Genomic DNA, 16,750 nt, shown 5'->3' on the forward strand with positions numbered 1-16,750 from the left:
AGAGGAGAGGCGGCTGTGGGGAGAGGGGTGGGGGGACACCCCCCAGAAGAACTCTGTGCAGCAGGGCATCCTGCCCTCATTGGAACTGGGGCCTGAGATCCTCCTTCAGCTCTTCACACCTTCAGTCTCACCACTCCTGGCCCCCAGGGCAGGGTGGGGAGCAAGGGCTCAGGACTTAAAGGAGTGGGGTTTGGGGGTTTTCGGCAGGCACCCCGGGCTGGAGGTGAGGCGGTGGCTCTTGCTTCCACCTTTTGCATCCTCTCCCCTTATACTGCTGATGGGGGTGAGTGGGATACTGCCCTGAGGAGAGAATTGAGGCAGAGAGACAAGACTCCAAACTTCACACCTCTAGGGGCTCAGTCTCTGGACCTGTGGTTTTCAAACCTTTGATGCCCTTAAAAGAATTTTGAAAAATCACCTATGTGTGCCCCCCATGCCTTGTAAGTTGCTATATAAAATCTTCAATGTAATTTCGAATAGTTGCAAACGATGCCATTTCCAGACTATTGTAAATATTGGCATTAAAAAAATACATCACTTCTGTAATGTATCTAATGAACTTTAAATACCAGAGCAATTTGATGCATCATCTATTAAACACATGAACAAGGGCTTAAACAGTCAGTTTTACGGGGTTCCTTCTTCTTCCTGAATTTATGTTTTCATTCCAGTTACCCTACCAAGTTTTATCCTTATGTGTTATATTTTTATGCATGAAAGCCTTTTATTGGCCTATCATAATTTAGTGTGACAAAAATATGTATGAATATTTAAATTTAATTTTTAATGTCTGATAACCATTAGTTCCTAGATGGTAACAGTTTTGGGATTGAGTTATCATTACAGTTATTAGCAATACATAGACGTAGGCAGCAGATCAAAATAATGCATTTATAGCACAACTTTGATGAATACGAATGATAAGAAGTATGAGATTTTTGGAAATGCATCTCTTATATTTTTCCATTAGTCCATAATGAATATTATTTATTGCTAAAGTAAGGAAGGTTCAGGATCAATTCTATTCCTGTTTTTTATTTATATAACTCTAAGAACTGAGAAACGTTATTTACACTAAACTAATAGATGGAAAGGAAGGAGTTTTGTTGTTGCAATGTGACTCAATTCTTTGAACTGTTGTTAGGCCTTTTGCCGAAAATCCCATATTGGCCTCTTTTTTTTTTTTTTTTTTTAAGATTTTATTTATTTGACAGAGAGAGACACAGCGAGAGAGGAAACACAAGCCGGGGCAAAGGGAGAGGGAGAAGCAGGCTTCCCGCCGAGCAGGGAGCCCGATGCGGGGCTTGATCCCAGGACCCTGGGATCATGACCTGAGCCGAAGGCAGATGTTTAATGACTAAACCACCCAGGCTCCCCTCTCATATTGGCCCCTTATCAAAATTTCTTTTTAATCTCCGCTTAGCTGATCATTCTTTTAGGTCTGTCCCCCTTCAATCGTTTGAAAAGAATTGGAAACGACTCGACGCCGAAAGGATTTACTTTCCAGCCACTAGAGACGTTCATTTTCAACACCACTACTAGCATTTCATAGTGTTTATTCGTTTGTACTCAGTAGGTTTTCTCCCCTGAGATTTAGGATGAACGAGAGTCTTGTATTTCCTGTGGAGGTGGCAAGTGCGCATGTGTGTGTGGGCACAGTTGGGAAGGGGGATTGCTGGGCCACAGTGGGTGCTCAGTCAATGTTAGAAAAAAAAATCCATATGGAGGTTTAGGATCAGTGAAATCCTTCAATGCTTTCCTTGCCTGGGTACCCATTGGAAAAACTTCATGTGTCTCCAAAGTTATGTGGATCCTGCATTGGAACCACTTCAATGGGCACTGCAGACATCTCTGCATGTTACACTGAATAGGAATTCTAGGCTATTATTCTTTATGGGGTGAGGAGTCACCCGAGCTATACGTAAAAAGTGCACCTTCCCTATTGACAATAACAAAAGGGTGGAAACACTTGAGTCCTATCAGTTGGGGGCTGGCTAGACGAACTGTGGCATGGTCATGCTCGGTGGGGTCCGAGAGAGCTGTAAAAGGAACAAGCACCCCAGCAAACAAGAGTAAAGTACACAACAGGTATGTTACTTTTATCTAAGAGAATGAAGAAAATGAATATAACCTGTATTTTCTTATGTTTAAAGCGATGGAAGAATAAACTAAAATCAAACCAAAAAAAAAAAAAATGGTTACCTGTAGGGAAGGAGGAGATCACGATGGGGAGAGTGGACAGAGATGGTATCAGACTTGGATCTGGTGTACTTTGTTGGTTTTAGCTTTGAAACCATGGGACAGTTTTCACATCATTATAAACATTTAAATTTGTAGAATTAAACCAATTCTTCAAAATAAAAAGCAAAATGAAACACATAAGCCTAACTATATATTAAGTATATTATATGTATTTTATAAACATATGTTAGGATAAAGCAACTACATAATACTACTAATTTAGGACTCAAGATTTTCAGCGTAAGGAAAAATACTGATATAAAATCAAAGAGGTTAAGTAAAAGCTCTGTAATCCTAAATTTGAGTTGGAAAAATCAATATGAACTCATAATGTGTTTTCTTTTAAAAGTTTCTCCTAGCTACTTCCATTATAAACACCTAGAAATAATGACCATCCCAATAGCAATGAACACTCCTGGCATCCATAGTGTAGTCTCTAAATATCCCATTGTCCACCCAAAGGATCCAGGGCTCCTTGGAGAAATGGCCGCTTCTAGGGCTGGGGCAACAAAAGTACAAGATGAGCCTATAATATTTTTTCATGTCAGAAGCCTACCTCCCCCCCCACCCCCACACACAAACACACACATACAGGAGTTAATAATACTTCTCAGAATCAAACCAAACCAAACCAAACCAAACCAAACCAAACCAAACCAAACCAAACCTCTTATTGGTCATCTTTGGAGGATGCTAGGGAATGAATTCATTATTCTGAGCACTAATAAATAAAGGGAGAGGGCCAGGCATTTCCCATATGAAGTGTTGTCCGTATAATCAAATAGTTAATGAGGGAACTTTTTCACTTATAGAAGATTTCCAGCAAGTGTATGCAGAGGGGATGCTAGAATTAGAATGCCACCCTTCCGTAGCCGCTAATGGAATATTGGGTCTGGGCAGTAATCATCAGGGCCTGCTAATGCCTTAGGTGAAAAAGAATGTTATGATGGATGACCAGGCTGACAACACGGGGATCCATGAAAATACCGGTGGTGGAAGATGGTATCCAAGGTAGTGTAACCCAAAGATCTCCAAGTACTTATTTTCTTTCCAGAATCATTTCTTAGAATTTTTGCCTTTTTCCTGTATGTTTCCTGTTTCAAAGCTCAGCCTTCAGGACTTTAATGTAATACAAGAGTTTGGATCATTAGCTAGTATTTCTCAGGCAGTGGCTAGGCAAGTTACCTTATTTTCATCTGTGAAATGGGGATAATAGGGAATTCGATCATATAGGATGGGATGGGATTAAATGAGGGATGTGTGACTGGTACTCAGTGTGCATTCATTGGCATTATTCTTTTTTTTATATATTTTATTTATTTATTTGACAGAGAGAGACACAGTGAGAGAGGGAACACAAGCAGGGGGGAGTGGGAAAGGGAGAAGCAGGCCTCCTGCCGAGCAGGGAGCCTGATGCGGGGCTTGATCCCAGGACCCTGAGATCATGACCTGAGCCGAAGGCAGACGCCTAAAGAATGAGCCACCCAGGTGCCCCTTCATTGGCATTATTCTTATGAAGATTATCATGTCAGCCCATCGCTTATCTGGTTAGGTTTTACCATGGGACTATTTGTCAATATTTCTTGTCAGTGAAGGATTTAACCACTAGCTTTCCCAGACTAGCTCTTTCTGATGTGGAAGAAGGATGTAGATTTTTTTTTCCTGGAGGAAAATCAGTGTAGGCTAGGTGATCTTTATGGGAATATAGAAACCAGGAAATGAGGTTTGTTATGCGACCCATGAGTGTGTAAGGACACACATAGTGAATAGTCATTGCACTTTATGTGTATACTTCTGCATTTAATAATACTCGGTGGGATTTTGCATACCTCATCTTACTTTAAGCAGGGGCATTGCTTGATTCCTATGTTGAAGATGACAAAATTGAAAAAGAGTTTGAGTGCTTGTCTAAGGTCACATCACAACCCAGCGCTTCTGAGTCCCAATTTATTTCTCTTTTTGTTATGTTACTGATCTCTTGAAATATTTTAGTCCACTTCCAGGGGAACACCTGATAAATTTCACCCACATTGGTGGTGAACATCTTGATAAAATTTTTCTTAGTGGGGTCCCTGTGGTCAGTTAATACCCTTCTAATACTTTTATTCCCAAACACTTAATCTCATCAAGGTTTACACCAGCACACTAGAATTACTCCCTCTTCGTAAATTTGGAGATTTCAGTCTGGAATACCTCTTCTGAATTAAGTATAAAATCATTTAATGAGGCAAACACCAGCATCAGTTTGGAGGAATCCATGACTTGAAATTTTTCATAAAGAGGAATGTTTCTGTATTTTATTTTTTTCACCAAGAAACCAGGTCAAATAAGCTATTCTACAAAATTCTATCACAACCGTACTTTTTCTTTACAGAACATCATCTTTGATACAGAACTTACAGAAATTAGGTCCACTGGTTTTCCTTTACTCAGATGTTAACTTTTTTCCTTTTATAGTTTTTAAACATTTTAAATGTGACACATGATCATGATGAAATTATAAACAGCATAGAAATACATATAGTAAAAAGGTGGTATTTTCTCTTTGGTCAGTCCTCACTCTCATTTCCTTCTCCAGAGGAAGCATTAGTTTAATGACTGTATTTCTGGATCTTTTTCTACGCATTTACAGACTTATGCATTATTCCCTTTTAATGTATTTGCTTATGTAGACACATTTCTACATGAATTAGAATGCTAATATATATATTTTTAATGTCTTGTGTTTTCATTTAATGTATCCTAGACCTATTTACATATCACTACACTTACTCCACTATATTCCTTTTAACCACTACAAATATATGTATAATGATGGACAAGTTGTTGCCCTTAAAAACAATGAAATAAGCAGCCCCTTCAACCAATTATTTTTGCTTATAGGAGCAAATATTTTCTAAGACTCCTAGAAGTAAAATTACTGAGTTAAAAGGCACTCAGCATCTTCAGTGTGGACAGACTCTGCCAAGCTGCCTGCACATAAGTTAGCAGTGACACCTGAGAATAACTCTATCCTCGTACATTTTCAAGCACTAGATATTATCAACCTTTTCAATTTTTCCCATATGACATTCAAAAATGTGTCTCTTCATTGTTTTAACTGGCATCTCTTCATATGTTTGTGCTCATTTGTAGCCCTTTTGTGGATCATCTGGTCTACCCTTTCCTCATCTTTTTTTTTTTTTTGGTCGGGTTGCTTTTTTAAAACTAAAGGAACACTTTATGATATATGGATTTTAATTCTTTGTTACATATATTGCAAATATTTCCTCTGTCATTTGTCTTTTAACTATACTTATTTTGTATTTTGCCATGCAAAAAGTGTTTGGTTTTTACAAGTTGTATCGCTAAAATCCTATCCTTTATGGCTTCTTGAACATGTGTCTTATTTAGGAAGGCCTTCTTCTCCTGAGTTATACAGATACTTTTCTAAGTTTTCTTCTAATATTATTATTGTTTTGTTTTTATGTTTAGCTCTTTAATCCATCTGGAAATGATTTTTGTATATGGTGTGAGGTAGGTATCTAAGTGTACTTTTCAAATGAATAGTTTCATTGTCCCAACACTGATTACTAACCCATCATTTCATATATTAAATTCTGATATTATACATGGGTCTGCCTCTGGACTCTATTTTGTTCCATTGATCAATGAAATTTGTCTATATCTATGCCAATAACACAGTGTGCTCATTCCTGTAGTTTGATAATATGTTTTGCAATCTGATAGAGTAAATCTCCCGTTATTCTATTTCAAATATATCTTTGTTTTTATCAAGTATTTATTCCTCTAGACAAATTTTGGTATCATCCTGTCAATTTCCATACATCATTCCATTGGGGTTTTTGTTTAGATTGTGTTGAATTTGCAGACTAATTTGAGGGAGGAATGAGAGATTTATGACATCAAGTCTTCCTATTCAAGGAAATGACATATCTTTCCATATATTAAGATCTTCTTTTATGTTTTCAATACTTTTCTTTAACTAGAACTTGTACATTTTCTGCTAAGGTTTATGCCTGGGAGTTATAATGTTTTTGTTGCTATTATACAAACAATCTTATTTTCCATTGAATTTGTTACTACTGGTATATAGGGATAGTTTGATTTTTGTAGGTTTATTTTATATCTGGGTGGTTTATTAAATTGTATAATGATTCTAATTGCTTTTTAGTTAAATACCTTGAATAAGTCTTAATCATATGCATGCAATGGTTTTTGACTCTTCCTTTTCAATGTTTCTACCTTGTTTTTATTTTTGCTTTATTGTATTGGCTAGGACCATCTCAATGGTATTGTATAAAATCAGTGATAGAAGATACTTTTCTGTGCTTCTAAAGTTTTATTAGCATGTATAATAGTCAGTGTCTTAGATAAAGGAAGTTACCTTCTATTACTAATGAATTTGGGCATTTAATCAGGAAAATGTGTTGGAAAATTTTGGCATCTTTTGAAAGGATAGATTTTCTTCTACCACTTTAGTGAATTAAACACTAGATTTCTTAAGGCTGAGGCATTCTTGCATTTCTATTCTAAATCTTATTGAGTTATAATATGGAGTTCTTGTAATATCTTGCTGATTGAATATAATAATATTTTATTCATTAATGTTATGAATATAACAGATAATTTTACACATATATAGATAAAATATCTATAGCTGTACTCATGTATTTAAGGCTATATGCTATGTTTGACTGATTTTATCACCAGAAGTATTTAAATCACAGAAAGTCAATTGGGAAAGTTTCTAACTTTTTTATTTTTTATTTTTTGCTTTGGGAAAGTATAAATAGAGTAAAACATTTTAGTAGAACTTAATCCCAAAAATCATCTGGAGCTTGTACTTTTTTAATGTATAGAATTTTTACTATAATTGTAATTGTTTTTCTGTGTTTGAATTTTCTACTTCTCTCTGTTTTTCATTAATTTTTTCTAGTAAATCAGTTATGACAACTTTATTTTCAAATTCCTTGTTGTAATATTTTTAACATTTTACATTTGTCTCCTCTATGTCTTTTATTAACCTTGCCACAGGGTTATATTACTTTTAAAGAACTACCAATTAATTGTGTAGATAAGACTCCTTTTAATTTTTTTTCCCTTTTGGTTGGTTGTTTTGCTTTGCTTTCTTTTATACCAATTCCTCATTTTATCTTTATTATTTATTTCCTCTTTCTTTCTATTGTCATGTAGGTCTTTACTACCTTTGTTGTTGAATCATATTTTAATTTATTAACTATTTAAAAAATAAGTCCTTACATGTTATAATTTAAAAAATTACTTTAGCTATATTTCATAGGTTTCAATGAATGCAAATTTAATTATCATAATAAATAGTTTTACATTTAATTTTCAATTATTCCTTTACCAAATAGTTTTTTAATTGCCCAAAGGGAAACTTTAAAAAAAATTATTCTTTTGTTGTGAACTTCTATTTGGCACAGAAAATGTTTCTCATTTTTATTTTATGTTTACTGTGGTTTTTATCTTGGCATTTCAGCTTTCCTTTGAGGTATTATATGTGATTGGTTTTATAAATTGTTTCAGAGAATTGAAAATAATTTTCAACTTTTTAGGGAGGCTGAAAGACACACAATTGCAATACTCATATCTATCAATTAAAACTCATTATCTATATTTTTAAAATGTATCTTCATTTATCTTGTCTTCTTGACCTGTCCATTTGTGAAAGAAGTATTTTGGTTTTCCATTATAATGTTGGTTTTGTCAGTTTCCTTTGGTTTATATCCTGTTTTTAGTCTTTGTATTTTTGTTGCTATATTACTTGGAGCCTAATAATTCATAATTATCATAATGCTGAATTTTGCCATCTTGAAATATGATTTAAATTACTTTTTTCCTTTTAATTCTTGGCATTCTAAATTTTTTTCCACATGTTTTTAATTGTCAGCATTTTATGTATTCAATATTATACATTTAAATAATATATTGTGTATATCAAATATACATATTTAATATATATTAGTTTTTCCTTTTATTGTATTTTTGCATTCTTTCATTTTTAATATTTTCTGCTCTTTACACATGTCTTTTCTAAATAACACACATCTTGATTTTTTAACATAAATTTTCTCTTATTTAAGAGGCAGTATAACCCATTTGTATATAGTGTCTATATAATATACAAATTATTACAAAAATATTATTATTATCTTTGTATAAAAGACATAAATTATAGTACAAAGATATTATTTAAACTTCTTTTTCATATGTGCCTTCAACATCTTTAACCCATTCCTCTTTTTTGTCATCTTTTTGGTACTGGTTAGAGATTTTTGCTTTTCTTTTATAAAAACCGGTTTGGAAGCTATATGTACTATTTCTATTCTTCTAGGAGGCACTTAAAAATTTTAGCAAGCAAATTTAAATTGAAACTCTTGTAATCAAAAGTTGATGACTGTTTGTAAATTTGATTTCCCTCCCTAAAAGACAAAGCCTTTGCCAGGCTTTTAATGATTTCTCTTCCTATTCTTCTATGTACTTATGGCTGAAATTATCTGAAGGTTTCATTCCAGAGAAGTAGTGTTAATAATAGCAGTCGTAGTACTCTTAGCATTATTAGTATTATTATTTACTTTACGTCTCTATTTTACAAGAAGACTTTATTAGTAATTGTATTACATTTTACTACCAAATTAGCAACCGCCATTTAGATTTAAATTGTGTTTTTGTGACTTATACACTCTACTTTATTTGTTATGTTCCCAGTCATTGTCTATTTTAGATTCTTTTTTTCTGTTTCTCTGGAGCAATCCTCAATTAATTTTTGCTCCTTTATTTTCTGAAAAGCTATGAGTGGTTAACTTTCTGAGTCTTTGCTTGTCTGAAAGAAACCCCTTCATTTGTCTTTACACATGACACAGAGCTGTCTTGATTATAAAAATCCCAGGTTGAAAACAGCTTCCATACATCCTTATCATCATTTATCTTCTAAAATATTTCAAGTGGATAAGGCAAATATCATTTTCCTTTTTAGAAATAAGATTGCCCATTTTCCAATAAGTCATTCTTAAGTGTTCATTATCCTTATCCCCCCAACTGACCCACCATAGAGAACTTCTAATTAATAGTTTATCAGGGCATTTATAGAGAGCTGTTTCTATCAATGGCAAGCACTTTTCTAACAACAAAATTCTATGTATGAGCCAGAAGTTCCCATTTCTGATGTTCTATTTGCTAATGATACAGTGAGTTCCTGAGTTTTAAAACATGCTGTGAATTTTCTTCCACTTATGCTAATACCTCTAGCCTGCTGGGCTGTGAGGATTTCCCTAATGTTTTCTCAGGAAAGGGTACCCTGAATGTCAGTCACTTCCTCTCATCCTTGACTGTCAGATCTGTAGACCCACAGATGGGTCTCCGTAGGGTATTTTAAAAGAGACTTTTCTCACTGGCCTTTGAGATGTTACTAAGAACTGTCGTAAATTCTCTTTCGGTCGACCTGATTTCTTATGAGCCTGTGGTCTTCCATACATTTGGAACTTCCCTGTTCCCTTCACTTGAAACACTGAGACATAAGGTACAGTGAGAAATTCAGGATTGTCAGATAGAAGGTAAAGTCATGGTTCTACAGATTAGATGCACTTGGATAATACTGTGCTTTAACCACCTGGGCCAAGGAGTCCAACCTGGTGTCTAAAAATACTCAGGTACTTGATGGCCTCCCTCATTGATTCTGCTGACTTCCCTCTGGACCTCCTTTCAAGGCTAGGTTCACTGTAGTACCAGATTCTAAAACCTCTCCCACCCCAAATCATCTTGCGATCTTTCTTTGTACTCCATGCCGAGGAACCCACCTTCCCTTAGGGATTATCTCTCATTGCTACTCTAGCTGCCTCCAGTATTGTAGATCAGTACCTCCACTGAGACTCTGACACCATTTGCATCAAGTTCAGGTTGTGGCTATCATAGAATAAGAGGCATCGAGTGCGCATCTACTTACGAAGAGTGCAGACAGGCAATGACCGATTCTAGCCATCTGGTCACTCTGTGTGTGCCTCTGTCTTGATCCCTTTTAGGTGGGAGGACACACCATGCTCCCCATCCGTTGGATGCCCCCTGAAAGCATCATGTACCGGAAGTTCACTACGGAGAGTGACGTGTGGAGCTTTGGGGTGATCCTTTGGGAGATCTTCACCTATGGAAAGCAACCGTGGTTCCAGCTCTCAAACACAGAGGTACAGAAGGGGGGTAGAGGGGAACCTCCATTTGGGGGAAGGCTGATAGGAGTTATCTTGGGCCAGGATTTAGACCTAGTATACAAAACATGAGGCGGTGTTTGGAGCTAGCAGGGCAAATATAGGTATAAGCAAGAGAGGAGAGCTTCTTAGTAGGAGAAACATTAGAGCTGTAGGAAGTGTGGTGTAATTGTCAAGAGAGCATGAAATCAGATGTCTAAATGGAGATGCGAGTCCCAGTCCTGTTTGTGCTGCGACACTTAAAAATCACAAACTTCTCCCTAAGACGGAACATGAAAACAAAGAACAACTCTGAGTTTTTCAATTGTGCCATCTTGTGGAAACACCCAAAGAGTCTGGATTCCCAAAGGTTTTAGGCCTGCCAGGCCTGGGATGGGCAGAGGATGGTGGATGGGGAAGGCACATTTCACATTATTGATAGAGCTGTGTGTGGACCTCTAGGAATAAAAGCGCTCATCAGAGAAAACAACATCATCATAATTAACACATTATATGCTTTTATAATTTTGATTTATAATAATAATAATAAAAATTCCAGCAATCAAATTTTCACAATAGCTAACATTTAGTGCCAGGTACTTTTCTAAGGACTTTAACTGTATTAACTCAGTACTTTCCACACGAATACCTGTTGAGATTCAGGGCAAAGGGAAGGGAACTGCTTGGAGTTCTGGAGAGGACTGGCCAGAGACTCAGATGGGAGCTTCTGCAGCATGGAGAAGGCATGGGCCATAGCCACAGGACTCCTGCCTCCAAAGCCAGTCAGGATGGTTCTCATTTATGTCTGACCAGACTCATGTTGCCCTGGAGAATAGTTAATAGACAGTAATGGTCTTGGATTCCCAACCAAGCAGACGTATAAGAGATTGCAATTTATTTTTATGGTCTCCTGTTTTCTATGAAAACATGAACACAAGGGCCTTTTAATATTGCAATCTTATCTGAATATTTGAGAAAGTATCTTTGTCTTTGAGAACTGTATTCCTCTTTGCTTTCTTGTTCCCTAACCGGTGAGTTTCAGAGACCAAAAAGAAGACACTTCTTTAAATCTGTAGTACCTCATCAATCACAAGCTGAATGAGTCTTGACCACATTTCCCAAAGTAGGACAAAACATTTTAATGACCTTAAAAAAAAAAAGAGTGTATATCAGAACCCGTTTGTTGCAGTGTTTTAGCTGTTTTCTTGGGGTGTGGGATTGGTAGCAAACACACACATACATACACGCAAGCGTGCTCGCACGTCCATGCATGCATGCGTATACCTACCCACGTACATGCACGTACATACTCCTGCACAAACGTGTGTGCACGTGAGTATACGCAGCCCGAGCACAGCCTCCCATGTAGTTTCGTGGCCCCAGTGAAGAGGGGATGTGCGTGGAGGGTGCTTGTGGTATCAGGAGTAGATTTGGCCTGGAGACCCAAGCCAGCTCATGGTGGCCAACAAGGTGTTTCTAATCATTTCTAACACAGTTTGGTGAGGTGTTGGCCTGGAAGGTGGGCTTTCTGCCCCCAGCCACCTGTCCCACTCCACAGCCCAGAGCAGCCAAGTACTGTTAGTCACTGATCATGGGTTTCTTTATGGAGGTTGACAACCCAGTGAGCCCACACTGGAGGAGACACTAGCGAGGGCTTTTGATCGTAGCATTAACAGCTGCTGCAGTTTGAGCCGAGTCCCTTTTCGTGGAGGTGAAGGTAATGGAGTGGGGAAACAGGGCTCTAATAACGGAGAACCTGAGTAGCTGGAGACCGATTGGGCTGGCACAGAAACAAGCCTCTTGGGCCGGCATTGACGCCGGAGTGAATCGGACCAGGAAAGTGTTGACACATCGGGCAGGGGCTTGACACGCTGTCCTTGGGTCAGAGTGACATGAGACAACACCCCAGACAGGGCGCTGTTGGGGGCAGCATGAGGAGATAAAGGAGACAAAAGGCACTTCTCTTGCCGAACTAAACACAGACTCATGGGGGCAAAGACACTGGAGGCACTCAATTGGACCTGAGTCCGTGTATTTTCTCATTACAACCCATCTCTGAACGAGGAAGCTGGAGTTTGGGGCAAGTTGCCCAAGGTTTCATAGTGATCGAGTTAGGGAGACATTAAAAACCAATCCAAGACCAGGAAGATGAAAACGTGAAAAGTCACATGTTCAATGTCAGCAAAGAAGTGCCTTTGAGAAATTGGAAATGAACCACAGATTACAGGCTTGGTCCTTACATGGCCAGCTGGGGTTGGTCCAGCCCTACATTATTTGTTTTCTTCCTACTCCTCCTTAGGGCCTCCCCTGTGGTATGTCAGGCCATGCTTTGTGTCCTTGGCTTCATTTGGGCCTTATGACTATGCAGGAGGCACACATTGGATCCCCCTCTTCTAGATGAGGGTGCTGAGGTCAGGTTCACTGACTTGTGCTGGCCACAGAGCTGGGCGGTGGTGAATCGAGCAGTAGTCCTGATGTGAAGGGCTTTAACAGAAGCCAAATACATGGGTTAGTGCAAAGAGCAGGGGAGGAGGGGCCTTGCTGAGAAAGGGAACCACATGGCAGCATAGAGGGAAGCTATGCACAGAGGCTGGGAGCTGGAGGGGAGCTGGCCCGGAGATGGGAGCTAAGGGGAGCGAGGCATGGAGGGGCCAGATGGTGCAGAGTTCCTTCAAGGGGGTCTCAAAGTCACCCAGGCTCATAAGAGGGGAGGGACAGGTCAGATGCCAATCCCCACTGCCAAGTGGCAATGAATCGTGCGGCATCCAGATGAGATTCAGGACTAGAGAGGAGGAGTCAAGTAAAGGCTAGAGTGCATGGGGGAGTCCGTGAAGGCCTGGCCCAAGAGGTGGGTCACAAAGGGCAATGGTGGGCACGGCCAGCCGGCAGCCTGCCCAGGACAGATGAGAGACTCTGTGCTGTCTCCATCCAGCCTTCAGCCTGTGCAGGTGGGCACCCCAGCTCCGCACTGAAGCTCCTTCATGAAGTCGCCGCCTGCTGCTGGGTGGGAGCCCCAGGGCCCAGGGGGGCTTTGGATGTTAATGTCCTGGTTCTTCTCATTATTTTCAGGTCATCGAGTGCATCACCCAAGGTCGTGTGCTGGAGCGGCCCCGGGTCTGCCCCAAAGAGGTGTACGATGTCATGCTAGGGTGCTGGCAGAGGGAGCCCCAGCAGCGGCTCAACATCAAGGAGATCTACAAAGTCCTCCATGCTTTGGGGAAAGCCGCCCCCATCTACCTGGACATCCTCGGCTAGCGGCGGCTGGCAGTCACGGACGCATACTCTGTGGCTTCCCTCTCCTGGCCTCACATCGCCCCTCGTCCACCTCACACTCCTTTCTTCCATCCTGACTGAAGCGAACATCTTCATATAAACTCAAGTGCCTGCTACACATACAACACTGAAAAAAAAAAGTGAAAGAAAAAACCCTGTAAGGCAGTTTGGCGAATATATATATATATACATATATATATTTATATATCTATCTATCTATATCCACAGAGAGATACCTTCTCTAATACAGAGAGAAACTGCTGATACAGAAACCATAAGACTGTAACAACAACTCAGAAAATCTTAAATCTTATGAACACAAATGGAAGTTCCCTTTGACTGAAGCTGGGGCCCGTGGATCTCCGGCTCCAGCTTTTCGGGGCCGAAGACCTTGATGACGCAGAGACGGTCTTCACGCTGGGACCGGAGGAGATGGGGTGGAGTGCGAATCAGCGCCGTGCAGGTGATGACCTGCACAGGTGTGCTACCCCTCCCCCGCCCCCAAGGTCTGCACAGGTGCGTGGGCTGACCTCGTCCACTGCACTCAGGAGGCAGCAGGAAGTAACACCGGCCCCGGGGGCCTCTGGAATGCCTCACGTCTCCACTGACTATTGCTCCACGCCTTCCCCCTTTCCTCCGCTTCAAGACAATTCTCCAATTTGTCCGTTCTAGAAAGTAGAGTCCTGATGCTTTTGGAAGTCAATGAGGGCGTCTACCACTAAACACTGGACAAACGACGTGACCCAAAACCATGGTGACAGTGGACCACATCCGTCTTGGGTGTAAACCATGCTCAAGTTCCTTCCTCAGTTGGAAAAAGATGTGTCATCTATTCTCTGAACATCAAGAACTGGACGTTCTGGACTTAACCACAGAAGAAAAAGCTGAAATTTGACCCCTCCATGTCAAGGCACTGCCTCCCACCTTTTCCTCACTGGAAAGACTCCTTGGCCTCACCTCCCACATTCAGGCCTTTGGGGGAATTTGGGGGCATAGCGAACACCTCCCATGTTGCCTGTGAATGTGGACACAGCAGGGTTCCAATAGCAGGAGACTTCGTTCCTCATAGGTCATTATAGGATGTGCCCCTCTGTGTCATCTGTTTCTCATCCTGCCTGCCCTAGATCCTCAGCCCCGATCTTCTGGGCCTTTCGCACGTCCCAGGGAAACCTCACTGCCAAGGAAGGAAGCCAGGACTAGAGACGGTGTGGGGCAGTGCTTGTTTTGGAGAGCGAGGCCGTGGACTGGGCAGGAGCCGGCAGCGGAGAATCTATTTGGCACTTGCACTGGCCCCTTGGCATTCTCCTCACGTTTCCAGCCCCTGGAAGGATGGATGCATCTGCGTCTGAGCTTGCTGTGAACACTCAGGGGCTGAAAAATCGCTTTTGTGGGCTGGGGGTGGGGGAGGGGCCGAGGCTTCTCTGGGAGGCGTCCACGGTGGGGCCACAGCCGCAGGCTTGGCATCTTAATGAGGACGGAGCCCTAACTGGAGAGGGAGAATGAGGCTTCTGGGCTGGGGTCCTGGCCGCTGCTGTCGAGGCCTGTAACGGGCAGATCCCTGGGCCTCCCGGACACAGGACCATGAAATGCCCCTGGAAGGCAACGGCCTGGCCCCATGCAGCCCTCCTGCTGGAGAGAGGACAGGTCCCTCTCAGCTCACCCCAAGCACAGAGCTCCATAATGGACCGGCCTTTGCCCCCCGGGAGCCTCAGGGTGGGCAGGGGTTGGGGGGCTCTGGCCTGGGCCCTGCCCTACAGCGTGAGGGGCTGTGGGCGGTTTGAGCGGCCTGGTCAGCTGCAGCATGGGCATCCCTGTGGGGTTCAGGACTAAATCCTGTGTTTGTGGTTTTGCTTCCCTTTTTTTTTTTTAAGACCAACAAATGTTTTTATTCAAATAGAAAAGAGCTGTGTTGGGACTGCCAGCCTCGGTTGGGAGTCGGGGATCAGTGAGGCCACTCAGCGGGGCCGGGAGGGGAGCCGGAGTTTGGTGTGGGTTTGGCCCTGTGCCGGCCTCCCAACCCTGAGGATTGTTGAGGAGAGCTCGGTGGATTGACCACATTAGAGGAACCCTTTGCTGTCCTACGGCCGTTTTCCCACCTGTCTTTCTGCCTCGAGGCCCTGGATCTCTTCTGGGCCCGTTCTTGCAGGATGAGCTATGGACTCAGTCTAGTGTTGAGCAGGGTAGCGGAGGGAAGGCTGTCCATGGAGGGAGGGCCTTGAGGGGGAAGGGCCTTCTGGTTAGATGTGAGGCTCTAAGCAAAACAGACGCCGGAGAGTCTCCCCAACACAGACCCTGTGGAGCTTCCATCTCACAGGCTGTGTTTCTATGTCACGGTCACTGATAGGCTGGGAAGACGGGGGCATGGGAAGGGGTTGGAAGCTGGGGGCAGCTGGGAATGAGGAACAGGCTAGGCTTTCAACGCAGGGCGCTAAGGCAGCCCAGCCTAAGGGGAGAAGCTAGTTCCTTCGGGAATAAGGAGCCGTGAAGGAGACCGAAGTCAGACTGCACAGGCCCTCCCTCGTGCTGGCCGCGGGGACGCGTCTTGGTCACGTCCACCGTAAGTGGCTGCCTCTCTGAAGGGTAGAGGAACGAAGGGCGGCTGAGCAAGGGGGAGTAGAGAGGGATCACCGGCTTTCTTCCTCCCTGGTTGTGCTCTCTGCAGAGTCTACGTGTAGACTTTAGGTCAAGGCGGGTAAAAGAATAAAAAGGTTTTTGGAGGGTGAGGGAGGCAGAGAGGAGGAGCACCCCAGGGCCCTGGGGGCAAGCAGGGGATGTTATTCCTCCTGTGGTGGGAAGCGCCGTCTCAGTCTCCGGTCTGAGAAACGAGAGGTGCCTGCTCATCTCTGGCCGCTTCGGGGTCTGATATGTTTCGATTCTCCCAGCGCGGACTCACTGTACTGTGTGGTTCTCCGTAGCGCCCTGGGAGGCCAGGGGGCCCCTCCTCAGGGCAGCTGCCCCTGGGGGCATGTGGGTCTGCGCACGTGTGGGTCCCGTGGGACATTCCTCTCCTTCTTGGTTCCTGCGTCACCATGTGA

At 41.9% G+C, this 16,750-nt stretch overlaps 1 protein-coding gene across 1 annotated transcript in view; it reads left to right on the forward strand.

Moving 5' to 3' along the window:
• NTRK3 (neurotrophic receptor tyrosine kinase 3) overlaps positions 1-16,066 on the forward strand; it is a 380,910-nt gene extending 364,844 nt beyond the window's left edge. Inside the window, exons 17-18 of the mRNA XM_045899437.3 lie at positions 10,284-10,442; positions 13,512-16,066. Coding sequence (XP_045755393.2) covers positions 10,284-10,442; positions 13,512-13,697 — 345 coding nt within the window. The 3' untranslated portion in view covers positions 13,698-16,066. The remainder of the gene's footprint in view (positions 1-10,283; positions 10,443-13,511) is intronic.
• The last annotated feature ends 684 nt before the right edge of the window (positions 16,067-16,750 follow it).

Source organism: Mirounga angustirostris, unplaced genomic scaffold (genome assembly GCF_029215605.1).
Source record: "Mirounga angustirostris isolate CCGP_5_RB_7025 unplaced genomic scaffold, mMirAng1.0.hap1 SCAF_9, whole genome shotgun sequence".
NCBI lineage: Eukaryota > Metazoa > Chordata > Mammalia > Carnivora > Phocidae > Mirounga > Mirounga angustirostris.